The sequence below is a fragment of the Staurois parvus genome, unplaced genomic scaffold (genome assembly GCF_062004578.1).
Source record: "Staurois parvus isolate SC_StPar_1 unplaced genomic scaffold, SC_StPar_1.0 ptg000765l, whole genome shotgun sequence".
NCBI lineage: Eukaryota > Metazoa > Chordata > Amphibia > Anura > Ranidae > Staurois > Staurois parvus.
Genome location: NW_028318561.1, coordinates 227,500 through 243,419, shown reverse-complemented (window position 1 = coordinate 243,419; position 15,920 = coordinate 227,500). Strand labels below are relative to the sequence as shown.

The following is a 15,920-nucleotide window of genomic DNA, read 5'->3' as shown; positions in this document are numbered from 1 at the left end:
TTCAGACATTTTGAGAGGAATAGAGAGAGCAGAAGCAGAGAGAGCAGTATGTGTGGAGATGACCGGTCTTTTCTGGTTGTATTCACTATGGATCCCATCATGAGCATAATGCGGCGCTTTCTACCATTTTTTCATTCACGCGAAACCTGAAACTGACTGCGCTGGTGTACCGGGTCCATTAGAATACATGGAAAATGCTTTGCATGCATTTCTGATGAGGAAAAAAGGCTCCGGACAGCATCTGGACATGGAACAGTTAAAAAGCGCTTCTAAACGCAAATGCTTATAAACGCAGTTAACTGTGTTTACAAGCGTTTGAGCCAGTAAAATCTACTCCTGAATGCAAGTTTGGTGCGTTCAAAAAAAACGACTGTAAACTCAACTACCTGTAAAGGACGATGTGTACATGAACACATAGGAGAACATTAGGGGGAGTTCAGGGGCTGCTGAAAAAACGCTGAACAGCTCCTGAACGTCAGTTTAGCAGCTGCAGTGTGCCCTAAATAATATACACGGTTTTGGATTATTTTTTACCAAAGAGATGTAGCAGAATACATTTTGGTCTAAATTTATGAAGAAATTTTATTTATTTCAACAATTTTATAACAGAAACTTACAAAACTTTTTTTTTTTTTTTCAAAATGTTTAGTATTTTTTAATTTCTATACCCAAAAAAACCCCATTGGTGATTAAATACCACCAAAAGAAAGCTCTATCGGTCTCAAAAAGAAATGTCATACAGTTGCAGTGCTGAATGACTGCGCAATGGTCCTGGTTCAGATCTCTGCGGGTGGTGTCGCTGTGGATCCGCACGAGAATCCGTGCAGCCGCACCACCCACACAGAGAATTGCGGGCGGGTTCCATTATTTCTAATGGCACGCCGCCTGCACTGGGAAACGCAACCGTACTGGGAACCGAGGTTCCCGTGCGGGCTGCGTTTTCCAAAGGAACCGGATATCGTATGTACTCTCCAGCGCCTCAGGATATGCACAGCCAAAAGGGAAGCCAAGGGTACCAGGACAGCGACAACCAAAGGAAATGCTTCAGGGGTGCAGCCCTCCTCAGACGGGGAAATCAGCCACTGGATAGAGAGAAAACAGGTGGCGCACACCTAGTGCATTATCCAAGGTTTATTGTAGGAGTGAAAGAATAATAAAAACATACTCGCAGACGAAGCATGTATCTAAAAAGCATAGAAAAATGACAATGGCCACAACGGCAGGCAAGGTGTTCTCACTGTCAGTGCAGTCAAATGGCTGACGCGTTTCAGGGACGAATCCCTTTCCTCAGAGCTGATGACCAACCTGTGGGGAAATAGCTGCCATTTTTCTATGCTTTTTAGATACATGCTTCGTCTGTGAGTATGTTTTTATTATTTAATTCCTACAATAAACCTTGGATAATGCACTAGGTCTCTGCGTTTTCCAAAGGGACTTCTTTCCCTTATGTGTCACGGGGCACTGGAGTCCATTCAAATGAATGGGCTCTCGTGCCCGAGCAAAACGCGGCCCGCATGGCCGCATATTTATTTATTTATTTCAGGTACTTATATAGCGCCGTCAGTTTATGCAGCGTTTTACATATATATTGTACATTCACATCAGTCCCCGCCCCTGAGGAGTGTAAAATCTAAGGTCCCTAACTCACATTCATGCATACATAGGGACAATTTAGAGAGAGGCCAATTAACCTACCAGCATGTCTTTGGAATGTGGGAGGAAACCGGAGTACCTGGAGGAAACCCACGCAGGCACAGGGAGAACATACAAACTCCAGGCAGGTGGTGCCATGGTTGGGATTCGAACCAACGACCCGAGTACTGCCAGGCGGAAGTGCTAACCATTTAGCCACTGTGCTGCCCATTATATAGGGGCAGCACAGTATGTATACACACACACACAATGTTGTCAAAAGTATTGGGCCGCCGGCCTTTCCACGCACATGAACTTTAATGGCCCCCCAGTCTTAGTCCATATGGTTCAATATTGAGTTGGCCCCGCCCTTTGCAGCTATATCAGCATCGCATAGGTGTGAACCGGGGGTCAGAGTGTGAGAGCGCTGAAAGCTGCAAATTATCCTGGGCAGGAAGGGGGTGAGAGCGTCTGATATTGAAGTGGTTAAAATATGTATTTAGTGTTACAGGTTTTTTTTTTGGTGGCTAATTCCGCTCTCCAGGATTAAAAGGGATTGTGTATTGTCTTGAGTTGGAATGTAACTATGTGTGATATATCCATACCTGGAATTCTGGAAGTATTAGTTTTACAGTGCGCCACTGTTGGTTTAAAAGGATTTGTGTTTTTTTTTTTTTTCTTGAGTTGGAATAAGTCATTTTTTTATAGTTAGAATACTTAATGCCTGACAGCTTCTTGTACTTTCTTTAATTTTAGGATGACCAGGTCCATCCTCAATTCTTCAACTGCATTTCTAGACATGTTTAACCATTTGCCGCCCGCCCTATGGCCGAATGGCGGCTGGCAAATGTCATCAGCGTTCCAGGTGGACGCCATATGGCGTCCTCCCGCACATGCGCAGATTGCGCTCCTGCAGAGCCGCGCAGTGGCGCGATCTGTCACCGGCTGTGTACCTCGGACACGGCCGATGACAGATCTGAGTACCGGCCCTGTTGCTGGTAGCATGTGACCTGCTGTGACCAATCACAGCAGGTCACATGACAGTTGTATACAATGGATGGCTTCATTCATGCCATCCATTGTATACTAGTGTCTAGCTGTGAATGGTCACAGCTAATCACATGCACATGTCATGTGATTAGCTGTGGCCAAATCACAGCTAAGCACAAAAAAAAAAAAAAAAAACCTGAATGAATCGATGTCATTCAGGTAAATGCTTGCTTATAGCAAAGTAATTCTTTGCTATAAGCAAATTGTGTAAAAAAAAAAAAAAAAAATACTGATCACTTCCCCAAAGTAGTACAATGTTACTATGGTAACATTGTACTACTTTAGTCATAGTAAAATATGGAAAAAAAATCATAAATAAAAGAAAAAAAATGTAATAAAAAAAATATATATATATATATATATTATATATTTTTTTTTTTTCATACTGTCACCAGTCAGTGTCCCTGTTCACCGCCATGCCAGTTATATGATGACGCTGTACTGCACTGGTGACAGTATGTAAAAAAAAAATAGTGAAACAAATTTTTTGAATTTTTTCATTTTCCGAAAAATTATGACAAAAAAAATACAACTTCAAAAAACTTGCCATTCCTCTTATGAAATACGTCGGACTGTCTACTCTGCAAAAAGGGGTCATTTGGGGGATATCTGTACTGTCCTGACATTTGGGGGGATATCTGTAATGTCCTGACATTTGGGGGATATCTGTCCTGTCCTGACATTTGGGGGATATCTGTACTGTCCTGACATTTGGGGGATATCTGTACTGTTCTGACATTCTTGGACCTCAAGAAATTAGATTGGCTGTCAGTACTTCAGGATTGATCAATATTCAGATCTATACCATAGTTTGTGAACTCTATAACTTTCCTACAAACTAAAAAATACATCCCCGGGCCCTGCATTCACTATATCCGCTCTCCCCGGACCCTGCATTCACTATATCCGGTCTCCCCGGACCCTGCATTCACTATATCCGGTCTCCCCGTACCCTGCATTCACTATATCCGCTCTCCCCGGACCCTGCATTCACTATATCCGCTCTCCCCGGACCCTGCATTCACTATATCCGCTCTCCCCAGACCCAGCATTCACTATATCCGCTCTCCCCAGACCCAGCATTCACTATATCCGCTCTCCCCGGACCCTGCATTCACTATATCCGCTCTCCCCGGACCCTGCATTCACTATATCCGCTCTCCTCGGACCCCGCATTCACTATATCCGCTCTCCTCGGACCCCGCATTCACTATATCCGCTCTCCCCGGACCCTGCATTCACTATATCCGCTCTCCCCAGACCCAGCATTCACTATATCCGCTCTCCCCGGACCCTGCATTCACTATATCCGCTCTCCCCGGACCCTGCATTCACTATATCCGCTCTCCCCGGACCCTGCATTCACTATATCCGCTCTCCTCGGACCCTGCATTCACTATATCCGCTCTCCCCGGACCCTGCATTCACTATATCTGGTCTCCCCGGACCCCGCACTCACTATATCCGCTCTCCCCAAACCCTGCATTCACTATATCCGCTCACCCCGGACCCCGCATTCACTATATCCGCTCTTCCCGGACCCCGCATTCACTATATCCGCTCTTCCCGGACCCCGCATTCACTATATCCGCTCTTCCCGGACCCCGCATTCACTATATCCGCTCTTCCCGGACCCCGCATTCACTATATCCGCTCTTCCCGGACCCCGCATTCACTATAACTGGTCTCCCGGGACCCTGCATTCACTATATTGGATCTCCCCGGACCCTGCATTCACTATATCTGGTTTCCCCGAACCCCGCATTCCTTATATATGGTCTCCCCGGACCCTGCATTCATTATATCCGGTCTCCCCGGACCCTGCATTCATTATATCCGGTCTCCCCGGACCCTGCATTCACTATATCCGGTCTCCCCGGACCCCGCATTCACTATATCTGGTCTCCCCGGACCCTGCACTCACTATATACGCTCTCCCTAGACCCTGCATTCACTATATCAGCTCTCCCTGGACCCTGCATTCACTATATCCGCTCTCCCCAGACCCCGCATTCACTATATCCGGTCTCCCCGGACCCCGCATTCACTATATCCGGTCTCCCCGCACCCTGCATGCCCTATATCCGATCTCCCCGGACCCTGCATTCACTATATCTGATCTCCCCAGACCCTGCATTCACTATATCCAGCCTCCCACAGTACACACGACATGGAAATGCAATTATTGTAATAAATATACACTGCTAAATTAAAAATAGGAGGTTTCATTCTCCCCTGACTGTCTTATGAGACTGCATAACCCCTGACCCTCTGTCTGGACAGTGCTGATTGGGCCCTGTGCTGATCACATGCACCCTCCCAAGAAAAAACAAAACTCTAGCAATACACACCAAACTGAGCATGTACAGAGTGCCTCCTAGAGCTCTGTACTATCAGCAGATGGATTGGGGACAGTAGAAGGGGAGGATCAGAGAAGACAGGATCAAATGGCCTTTTTACACGATGCAAAGGAATAACCCCTTAGGTTCCACAGTGAGTATAACAAGCATGCATTACTGCATCTACAGACTGATTGTACTGTTGGGGGTTTAGTAACACTTTAACTCTAAACTGATCAGCTGTGGTGATATTTGGGCTATGTAGTTTTTGGCGATATCGCAGGCACTTGCAATTTTAAGACATGGACTGTTTGGTATCTATTTACTCGATGCAACCTCATCTTTTACATTTTAACCAAAAATGGGTATTATATTGTGGTTTGTTTGGTTTTTTTTGTTTGGTTTTGTTTTTTTTTTAGTTTTTTTTTTTAGTTTTTTTTGCACTGAAATTAATTTTATTATAGTTTTTCCTGAAAACTTGCACTTAAACAGTTGCACAAATACTATAAAAATGACATAAAATCTGCAACTGTCACCTTTTTATTCTAAAGGGCCTCTGCTTTCAGAAGATATACGATGGTTATTTTTTTTTTGTTTTATTGCCAAAAATGTAAGTTTTTTATATGTATGCGAAACATTTTTAAAACATTTCTTTGGGGCCAAACTGGTTAACATCTGATGTATCTGCCTACATCAAGGACAATAGCCTAGAGCAGGGGTAGGCAACCTGCGGCTCTCTAGCTGTTGGGGAACTACATTTCCCACGAGGCATTGCAAAATTGACAGTTACAGCTATGACTTGCAGAGGCATGATGGGACTTGTAGTCCTGCAACAGCTGGAGAGCCGCAGGTTGCCTACCCCTGGCCTAGAGTTTCATTATAAGCTGAAGTTGTGTGTCTTCTGCAGGATCAGAATTGTGACAGGGCAAGCCTTTCTTCAGGCGGTGCCGGAGATGTGGAATCCTGCTCCATCAATGAAGATGACTTTGAAGGCATTTCCTCTCCTCGTGACAACGATCTCTCCACTGGTAACAGCTCGGTGGGGATGAGTAGGACCAGCCTGGAGAGCAACACTTCCCAAGAGGGAGCGTCTAAGCAACTCTACCACAGCGGTGAGGCTACAGATACCGAGACGGCTAATAAAGAACTCCGGAATGACACAACTATACTGACTGATCTCCCCTTCTGATCCCAGGTTCCCCTTCTAGAACCCCGCAGAACTACAAGTCTGAGATTCTATCTTCCTGCAATTCCAGTAGTACGAGCGTCTTCCAAAACTATGCTATGGAGGTACAATGTTCTGTTTTATCATCTTGCAAAAAAAAAAAAAAGGAAAAACAAAGAACATTTTTGTACGGTGTAGAATTTTAGAGTACAGTATTTTCCGGCGTATAAGACGACTTTTTACCCCTTGAAAATCTTCTCAAAAGTCGGGGGGTCTTATACGCCGAAATACGGCATACTGACACTTTTTAGGGGGGCGGCGCGGTGCCCTTCCAACGGAAGGGACACTAAGTACAGGGGTGGGCAGGGGCTGTTTCTTACCTGGCTCCGGTCCCACGACGATCCGGTCCAGGAGGCGCGGCTGCTCCTTCAGTTCGGCCACTGGATGTTCGGGTGGCTGCTCGGCTCCGTCTCCTCACCGGTGATTGGCCGCCAGAACTGTAGCTCAGGAAAGGCACACAGGCGGCCAATCACCGGCGAGGGGGCGGAGCCGAGCGGCCCCACGAAAATCGAGTGCAGGAGCAGCAGGTTAGTGTTCAGTGTAGAGGTGCTGCTGCAACCACATATGCTGGCTGCAGCAGCACCATACTAGAACAGGGTCAGCAAGTGTAATTGGTGTCAGTGGGAGGAATAGTGCCCCATCATTGGTGTCACTGATACCAATGATGGAGCACTATTCCTCCCACTGACACCAATGATGGGGCACTATTCCTCCCACTGATACCAATGATGGAGCACTATTCCTCCCACTGACACCAATGATGGGGCACTATTCCTCCCACTGACACCAACGATGGGGCACTATTCCTCCCACTGACACCAACGATGGGGCACTATTCCTCCCCCCCCCCCCACTGACACCAACGATTTGGCACTATTCCCCCCCCCCACTAACACCAATGATGGGGCACTATTCCACCCCCCACTGACACCAATGATGGGGCACTTTTCCACCCCCCACTGACACCAATGAATGGACACCATTCCTCCCACTGACACCAATGTTGGGACACTATTCCTCCCACTGACAACAATGATGGGGCACTATTCCCCCCACTGATACTAATGATGGGGCACTATTCCTGCCACTGATACCAATGATGGGGCACTATTCCTGCCACTGATACCAATGATGGGGCACTATTCCTCCCACTGACACCAATGATGGGGCACTATTCCTCCCACTGATACCAATGATGGGGCACTATTCCTTCCACTGACACCAATGATGGGGCACTATTCCTCCCACTGACACCAATGATGGGGCACTATTCCTCCCACTGATACCAATAAAGGGGCACTATTCCTCCCACTATTCCTCATCTTATACGCCGGCAAATACGGTATATACAGTTGTGCTCAGAAGTTTCCCTCCCCTGGCAGATATTGTGAAATTTTGGCATTGATATTGAAAAGTTGACTGATCATGCCAAAAAATGCTCTTTTATTGAAGGGTGATGATCATATGAAGCCATTTATTATCACATCGTTGTTTGGCTCCTTTTTAAATCATAATAACAGAAATCACGCAAATGGCCATGATCAGAAGTCTCCGCCCCCAGATCAGAAGTCTCCGCCCCCGGATCATAAGTTTCCCTCCCGTGGAATGTTTGGCCTTGGTACAGACACACAAGGTGACACACACGGGTTACAATGCCAATTAGAGGTTAATGTCCCACATCTGTGGCTTTTAAAATTGCAATTAATGTCAGTGTATAAATAATCAATGAGCTTGTTAACTCTTACACGGAAGCACTGGCTAGGCTAGATACTGAGCAGGGGCGGACTGACCATTCGAGCACTCGGGCACTGCCTGAGGGCCCGGGGTCAGTAGGGGGCCCCATGAGATGCCCCTGGTACCTTTCATTGGCTTTTTTGGGTGTGGGCGAGGACACAGGCGCCCCTTGATCCCCTATTGCCCAGGGGGACTCATGAGTTGTCAGTCCACCCCTGATACTGAGCCATGGGGATCAGAAAAGAACTGTCAAAAGTCCTGTGTAACAAGGTAATGGAACTTTATAAAGATGGAAAAGGGCATAAAAAGATGTCCAAAGCCTTGAATAGGCCAATCAGTACTGTTAAATCACCTATTAAGAAATGGAAAGTTCGGGGATCTCTTGATACCAAGCCAAGGTCAGGTAGACCAAGAAAGATTGCAGCCATAACTGCCTGAAGAATTGTTCGGGATTCAAAGAAAAACCCCCACAGGCAACCTCAGGAGAAATCCAGGCTGCTCTGGAAAAAGATGGTGTGGATGTTTTTAAGGAGTACAATATGGTGATACTTGAGCACAAATGAGCTGTTTGGTCGAGGTGTCAGAAAGAAGCTTCTACTGCACCAATGCCACAAAAAAGCCCAGTTACAATATGCCTGACAACACCTTGACATGCCTAACCGGGCCTTTGTGTGTCATTGATGCAGTAAAGGCTTCTTTCTGGCACCTCCACCATGCAGCTTATTTTTGTTCAAGTGTCATATTGTGCTCCTTCAAAATAACCACACTGATACCAAGCCAAGGTCAGGTAGACCAAGAAAGATTGCAGCCACAACTGACAGAATTGTTCGGGATGCAAAGAAAAACCCCCACAGGCAACCTCAATAGAAATCCAGGCTGCTCTGGAAAAAGATGGTGTGGTTGTTTTTAAGGAGTACAATACGGTGATACTTGAACAAAAATGAGCTGTTTGGCCGCAGCTCTCAATCACCGGGTCCCGGCCGGTGATTACCGAGGATTTCCGACAGGGAGGAGAACTGTTTTGTTTACTAACAATTCTCCTCCTTGTCAGCTGGGGCACACTGCTTTGGATGGCTGTGCAGAGCACAGCCATCCAAAGCAGTGTGCTTACAATGGAGCACACAGACACCGCCCCCTAGTAAAGCACACCCAGCACACGAATTACCCTTTGATCGCCCCTCATGTTAACCCCTTCCTGCCCAGTGCCATTAGTACAGTGTCAGGTTTTTTTTTTGTTTTTTGTTTTTTTAGCATTGATCACTGTATTGGTGTCACTGGGGATGTCAATGACACCAAGTCAGTTCTCCCCCCAGTGTCAGAATGTCTGCCGCAGTCACGCTATAAGTCGCTGATCACCGCCATTACTAGTAAAAAATTTAAAATCCCAGTATATATACCACCATTTTTAGACGCTATAACTTTCACGTAAACAATTAATTTACACGTATTGGGATTTTTTTTTTTTTAGCAAAGACACGGAGCAGAATACATTTTGGCCTAAATTTATTGCGAAATTTAGATTTTTAATAAAAAAATTTTACTGGATGTTTATAGCAAAAAGTTAAAAAAAAGTGTTTTTTTTCCAAAATTGTCAGCCTTTTCTTGTTTATAGTGCAAAAAATAAAAACCGCACAGGCGATCAAATACCACTGAAAGAAAGCTGTATTTGTGGGGGGAGGAAAGGATATAAATTTAAGGTGCAGTGTTGCATGACCGCACAAAATAACGCAGCGCCATATCGCAAAAAATGGCCTGGTCGGGGGGGTCAATCCTCTGGAGGGTAAGTGGTTAAAGTAGCACAGCGCCACATAGCAACGAATGGCCAGGTCATGAAGGGGGGTAAATCTTCCAGAGGGCAAGTGGTTGAAAAAATATTTTTATACTACTTTTGACCATTTTTCCGTTGATAATTAAAAAAAAATCTGGACATATGTATTATTATTTATAACCAAATGAAAGCTCTGAGCTAAGCACACTAAGGTAAATTTCCCGTAATAGGTGCTAATCTCCAGCTGCTCCCGGTGTCTGACCTGTGATTGCCTGGTCCACGATGAGGAGATTATGGCTGGCTGGACAGCGGATGATTCAAATCTCAACACCACCTGTCCCTTCTGTGGGAGCGCCTTCCTCCCATTCCTGAACATTGAAATCCGAGACCTGCGCCGCCCCGGTCGGTAAGGATCATTACATTGTCTGGATGGCAAAGCTTATCACCTTTTAAATCTGAGCCTGAGGGCCGCTTCACACCACATGTTTGCAATCTGTTTGCATTTCTGCATGCACTGTTCTCATGCGTTCCATTGCATTTTTTTCTCTTTTTTTGGGTTTTGTTGTTAGCAGCATGCACCTGCCAGCATCCTAACAACCAGTAACCCATCCCTGCTGTACTTTTTACTCTTTTGCTTACATTCTGTCAGCGGGAAACCCCCTCACTGACAGCAGGACTGAGGCATCGGTTGTTAAGGAGCCGGCACAAGCCAGCATCCTAACAACGATGAGTCATGACAGCAGGAATGAGTCATCGGTTGTTAAGGAGCCTGCACAAGCCAGCATCCTAACAACGATGAGTCATGACAGCAGGAATGAGTCATCGGTTGTTAAGGAGCCGGCACAAGCCAGCATCCTAACAACGATGAGTCATGACAGCAGGAATGAGGCATCGGTTGTTAAGGAGCCGGCTCAAGCCAGCATCCTAACAACAATGAGTCATGACCGCAGGAATGAGGCATCGGTTGTTAAGGAGCCGGCACAAGCCAGCATCCTAACAACGATGAGTCATGACAGCAGAAATGAGGCATCGGTTGTTAAGGAGCCGGCACAAGCCAGCATCCTAACAACGATGAGTCATGACAGCAGGAATGAGGCATCGGTTGTTAAGGAGCCGGCACAAGCCAGCATCCTAACAACGATGAGTCATGACCGCAGGAATGAGGGATTTGTTGTTAAGGAGCCGGCTCAAGCCAGCATCCTAACAACGATGAGATATGACAGCAGGAATGAGGCATCGGTTGTTAAGGAGCCGGCACAAGCCAGCATCCTAACAACGATGAGTCATGACCGCAGGAATGAGGCATCGGTTGTTAAGGAGCCGGCACAAGCCAGCATCCTAAGAACGATGAGTCATGACCGCAGGAATGAGGGATTTGTTGTTAAGGAGCCAGCACAAGCCAGCATCCTAACAACGATGAGATATGACAGCAGGAATGAGGCATCGATTGTTAAGGAGCCGGTTCAAGCTAGCATCCTAACAACGATGAGTCATCCCTGCTGTCAGCTGGGGGGCTTCCTCGCTGACAGTAGAATTTAAACAGAAGAGGGAAAAAAATTAGTGTGGGGTCCCCCTTCAATCCATAGCCTTCCATTTGGGGCCACATCAAAACAAAAAAAAATGCATGCCCCACAAATCTATAGCAGGCCCTTTGGTCATTTTTTTTGGCTTTTGCTTACATTCTGTCAGCGGGGAACCCCCTCACTGACAACAGGGATGAGGCATGGGTTGTTAAGGAGCCGGTTCAAGCCAGCATCGTAACAACGATGAGTCATCCCTGCTGTCAGCTGGGGGGAGGTTCCCCGCTGACAGCAGAATGTAAACAGAAGAGGTAAAAAAATAGTGTGGGGTCCCCCTTCAATCCATACCCTTCATTTTGGGGCTACATCAAAAAAAATGTATACCCCACAAATCTATAGCAGGTCTTTTGGTCATTTTTTTTTTTGGCTTTTGCTTACATTCTGTCAGCGGGGAACCCCCTCACTGACAGCAGGAATGAGGCATGGGTTGTTAGGATGCTGGCTTGAGCTGGCTCCTTAACAACGATGAGTCATCCCTGCTGTCAGCTGGGGGGGTTCCCTGCTGACAGCAGAATGTAAACAGAAGAGGGAAAAAAAATAGTGTGGGGTCCCCCTTCAATCCACAGCCTTCCATTTGGGGCCACATCAAAAAAACAAAAAAATATATGCCCCACAAATCTATAGCAGGCCCTTTGGTCATATTTTTTTTTACGTGGGGTCACCCCCAAATCCATACCAGGCCCGTTGATCATTTTTTTGGAAGAGGGGTGTCCCGTCCCATCCCCCCATCCCCAAAAAAAAAATCCATACCAGGCTCTTTGGTCTTTTTTGTTTTGGGGGGTCTCCCCCTTCAATCCATACCCTTCCCCCTTCCTCACATGAAAAAAAAAAATGCATGCACCACAAATCTACGGCAGGCCCTTTGGTCATATTTTTTTTTGGTGTGGGGTCACCCCCAAATCTATACCAGGCCCTTTGGTCATTTTTTTGGGAGTGGGGTCACTCCCCCTAATCCCTACCAGGCCCTTTGGTCTTTTTTGTTTTGGGGGGGGTCTCCCCCTTCGATCCATACCCTTCCATTTGGGGCCACATGAAAAAAAACAAAAAAATTCATGCCCCACAAATCTATAGCAGGCCTTTTGGTCATATTTTTTTTTTTTGACGTGGGGTCACCCCCAAATCCATACCAGGCCCTTTGATCATTTTTTTTTGGGGGGGGGGTCTCCCCCTTCAATCCATACCTTTCCATTTGGCACCACATCAAAAAAACAAAAAAAAATGCATGCTCCACAAATCTATAGCAGGCTCTTTGGTCATTTTTTTTTTTTGGTGTGGGATCACCCCCAAATCCATACCAGGCCCTTTAGTCATTCTTTTGGGAGTGGGGTTCCCCCCCCCCCCAAATCCATATCAGGCCCTTTGGTCTTTTTTTATTGGGGGGGGGGTCTCCCCCTTCAATCCATACCCTTCCATTTGGGGTCACATCAAAAAAAAAATGCATGCACCACAATTCTATAGCAGGCCCTTTGATCTTTTTTTTTTTTTTTGTCTTGGGGGTCCCCCCCCCAAATCCATACCAGGCACTTTGGTCATGGTACCAGAGCATTACATCCGCGATCGACTTCTTAGGGTTGCAGTTTTTTCCAGGCTCCTATGCAACAAAAGCAATAAATTCACATTTTCTTTTACATTAATATTGTGTATATTTTGCAGTAGGTGTACTTACCTTTTAACATGTCCGTCACATAAATTTCAATACAATCTTCTGTAGATCTTGCTTTCTTAGTATTAGCATTATGAAAGTATAAATCGATGAGTGCTTTAAATGTATCTGTAAAATCTGGTCACATGCGGTTCCATTTTTCAGTATTATTGGGCTTTCTGCTCGTATGCAGCTCCAAGTGACATTCATGGGCAGCCATTGAGCATGAAGTCCTCGTTATTTCAGAATATGTTTTTAAGACACGTGTCCAAACATGGACTTTCAGATGTATGATCATTATTGTTTTTGTGACAGGTACTTCTTAAAAGTCAGTCCATCCACAGACAGCATGCACCCTTCAGGTTGTCAGAGGCCAAAGTCTGCAATCATCCCGCCAGCTTATTTGGTCACTCCAGCCAGGTAATTAACGGTGCTGATTGCGTTGTGGTTTTTATTTCCTAACCCTTCAAGTCTTCTGTATTCTGAGAACATGTCAGAGCATCTTGCATCGATTGTTCATCTTGTAGACCGCATACAATTGATTATAGCTACAGCACAGTGGCTAAATAGTTAGCACTTCCGCCTGGCAGTACTCGGGGTCGTTGGCTCGAATCCCAACCACGGCACCACCTGCCTGGAGTTTGCATGTTCTCCCTGTGCCTGCGTGGGTTTCCTCTGGGTACTCCGGTTTCCTCCCACACTCCAAAGACATGCTGGTAGGTTAATTGGCTCCTGTCTAAATTGTCCCTAGTATGTGTATATATGAATGTGAGTTAGGGACCTTAGACTGTACACCCCTTGAGGGTTAGGGACCTTAGATTGTACCCCCCTTGAGGGTTTGGGACTGATGTAAATGTACAATATATATGTAAAGTGCTGCGTAAATTGATGACGCTATATAAGTACCTGAAATCAATCAATAAATAAATATTTTCACCCGAGCTTTATGTGTTACTCTTGTAGCAAAGGAAAACTTGAGGACTCAAATACCAGAACTATAGATATACCGACTGGGAAGAGGAAGACGGATCCAAGTGAATCGACCTCTCCTAGTCTTCCCGTAGTGAGAAGCGTCAGTACATTCAGCACTTTGGATGAGAAGCCATCTTGTAATCTGAGCCATGTCTCCACTGGCAGCCTACCCACTAACTTTCAGACACCCACTGTAAGTACACTGGTTAAGTATGTTTCATTTGTTTAAAGCAGATCTTCATCCGTAAATTGAAAGTCCCTCCTGTCTGCCCCAGATCAAGTATACAAACCCAACGCACACGTTCCTGCGTTGAATAATGGCTGTATGTATAAGTGGGTGCTGCAGCGACCGTCGGCTGGAACGGAACCGAGGATCACCAATATGGGTCCAAAAGCTTTAATGAACGATCACATAGTTACAGCAAGGCAACGTTTCAGAGTCTCGTAGGATCCCTTCATCAGGCATGTGCCTTTCTGTAACTGTGATCTTTCATTAAAGCTTTTGGACCCATATTGGAGATCCTGTGTGCTGGTGACATTCTCCCTTTCCAATGCAGATCATTCACCTAGGCCAGGGGTCTGCAACCTTTAAGACATAAAGAGCCACTTGGACCCGTTTCCGAGAGGGAAAAAAAGACTGGGAGCCGCAAAACCATTGCAACATTTAAAACAAATCCGACACTGCATATATTGCAAAAAGCGCTCTGGTCATGAAGGGGGTTTAAGGGCCCAGTAAGCAAAGGGTTAATCAGGGCCACAGTGTATCATCATAATCACAATCATAGCCTTAGGTCAGTGGTGGGCAACCTTTTTTTTCAACTGAGCCAAATCTCGCCAAAACCACGATTGAAATTTATTTTGAGAGAAACATTTTTAAAACTGAAAATACATCCCCCATATAGTAATTCATCCCCCCCATAGTAATTCATCCCCCATATAGTAATTCATCCCCCATATAGTAATTCATCCCCCATAGTAATTCATCCCCCCTATAGTAATTCATCCCCCCTATAGTAATTCATCCCCCATATAGTAATTCATCCCCCATATTGTGTCAATTCACTTACCTTTGCTCCGCGCGTTCCTCTCGCTGTGTTCCCGCGCCGTTCTGGTCTTCAGGGCGGACTGTGAGAGGAGAGGAGTTCGTCACGCTGCCCCGCCTACATCCTGACAGCCAATGTTTGCCAGCGGGTGCCCGGCACACAGAAGAGCTGCATTAAAAGAGCCGCGGCTTGCCGACCCTATTGCCTGTCACCTGGTGGGCAGTGTGCTCTGGAGCCGCAGGAAAGGTGAAAAAGAGCCGCATGCGGCTCCGGAGCCGCGGGTTGCTGACACCCGACCTAGGCGAATGATGTGTACTTTGACTGCTTTGTCTCCAGGGATATGTACATCACATACCCAAGGAGGCCTTAGTTTTTCAGACACAGAGGATGAGGGGCCAGCCCAGGGGTGTGTCATCGGGAGACCCTCCTGACTGAACCCGGAAGAGCCAGCAGGATTCCCAATGACATCACACACAATCATGGTGGCGCAGGACAACACTGGATCTGCTGGGTGGGTGAATATCCAAACTGCGGAGAACCCACCACAACGTAAGCAGGGGTTAAAAAAAAAAAGATGGTAAACTGAAGATCCACTTTAGGTATAACACCAGTGAAGTTCATTGTGCTGCAGTTGTCCTGTAACTACTTTTTTCTCCCTTTAACCCCTTGTCTGCCGGGCACTTATACCCCCCTTCCTGCCCAGGCCAATTTTCAGCTTTCAGCGCTGTCACACTTTGAATGACAATTGCGCGGTCATGCAACACTGCACCCATATGAACTTTTTATAATTTTTTTTACACAAATAGAGCTTTCTTTTGGTGATATTTAATCGCCTCTGGGTGTTTTATTTTTTGCGCTATAAACAAAAATAGCAAAAAAAAAAAGTTTTTCTTTGTTTCTATTATAAAATTTAGCAAACTGATAATTTCTTCTCT

The 15,920-nt window shown here is 45.9% G+C and overlaps 1 protein-coding gene across 3 annotated transcripts in view; it reads left to right on the top strand.

The window, feature by feature from the left end:
* The window catches only part of LOC149444903 (C-myc promoter-binding protein-like), a 91,760-nt gene that overhangs the window by 50,008 nt on the left and 25,832 nt on the right, over positions 1–15,920 (top strand). For all 3 annotated transcript variants that reach the window (XM_089654416.1, XM_089654417.1, XM_089654415.1), the window contains exons 10-14: positions 5,929–6,133; positions 6,217–6,311; positions 9,979–10,154; positions 13,286–13,390; positions 13,934–14,135. In XM_089654416.1, coding sequence (XP_089510542.1) covers positions 5,929–6,133; positions 6,217–6,311; positions 9,979–10,154; positions 13,286–13,390; positions 13,934–14,135 — 783 coding nt within the window. The remainder of the gene's footprint in view (positions 1–5,928; positions 6,134–6,216; positions 6,312–9,978; positions 10,155–13,285; positions 13,391–13,933; positions 14,136–15,920) is intronic.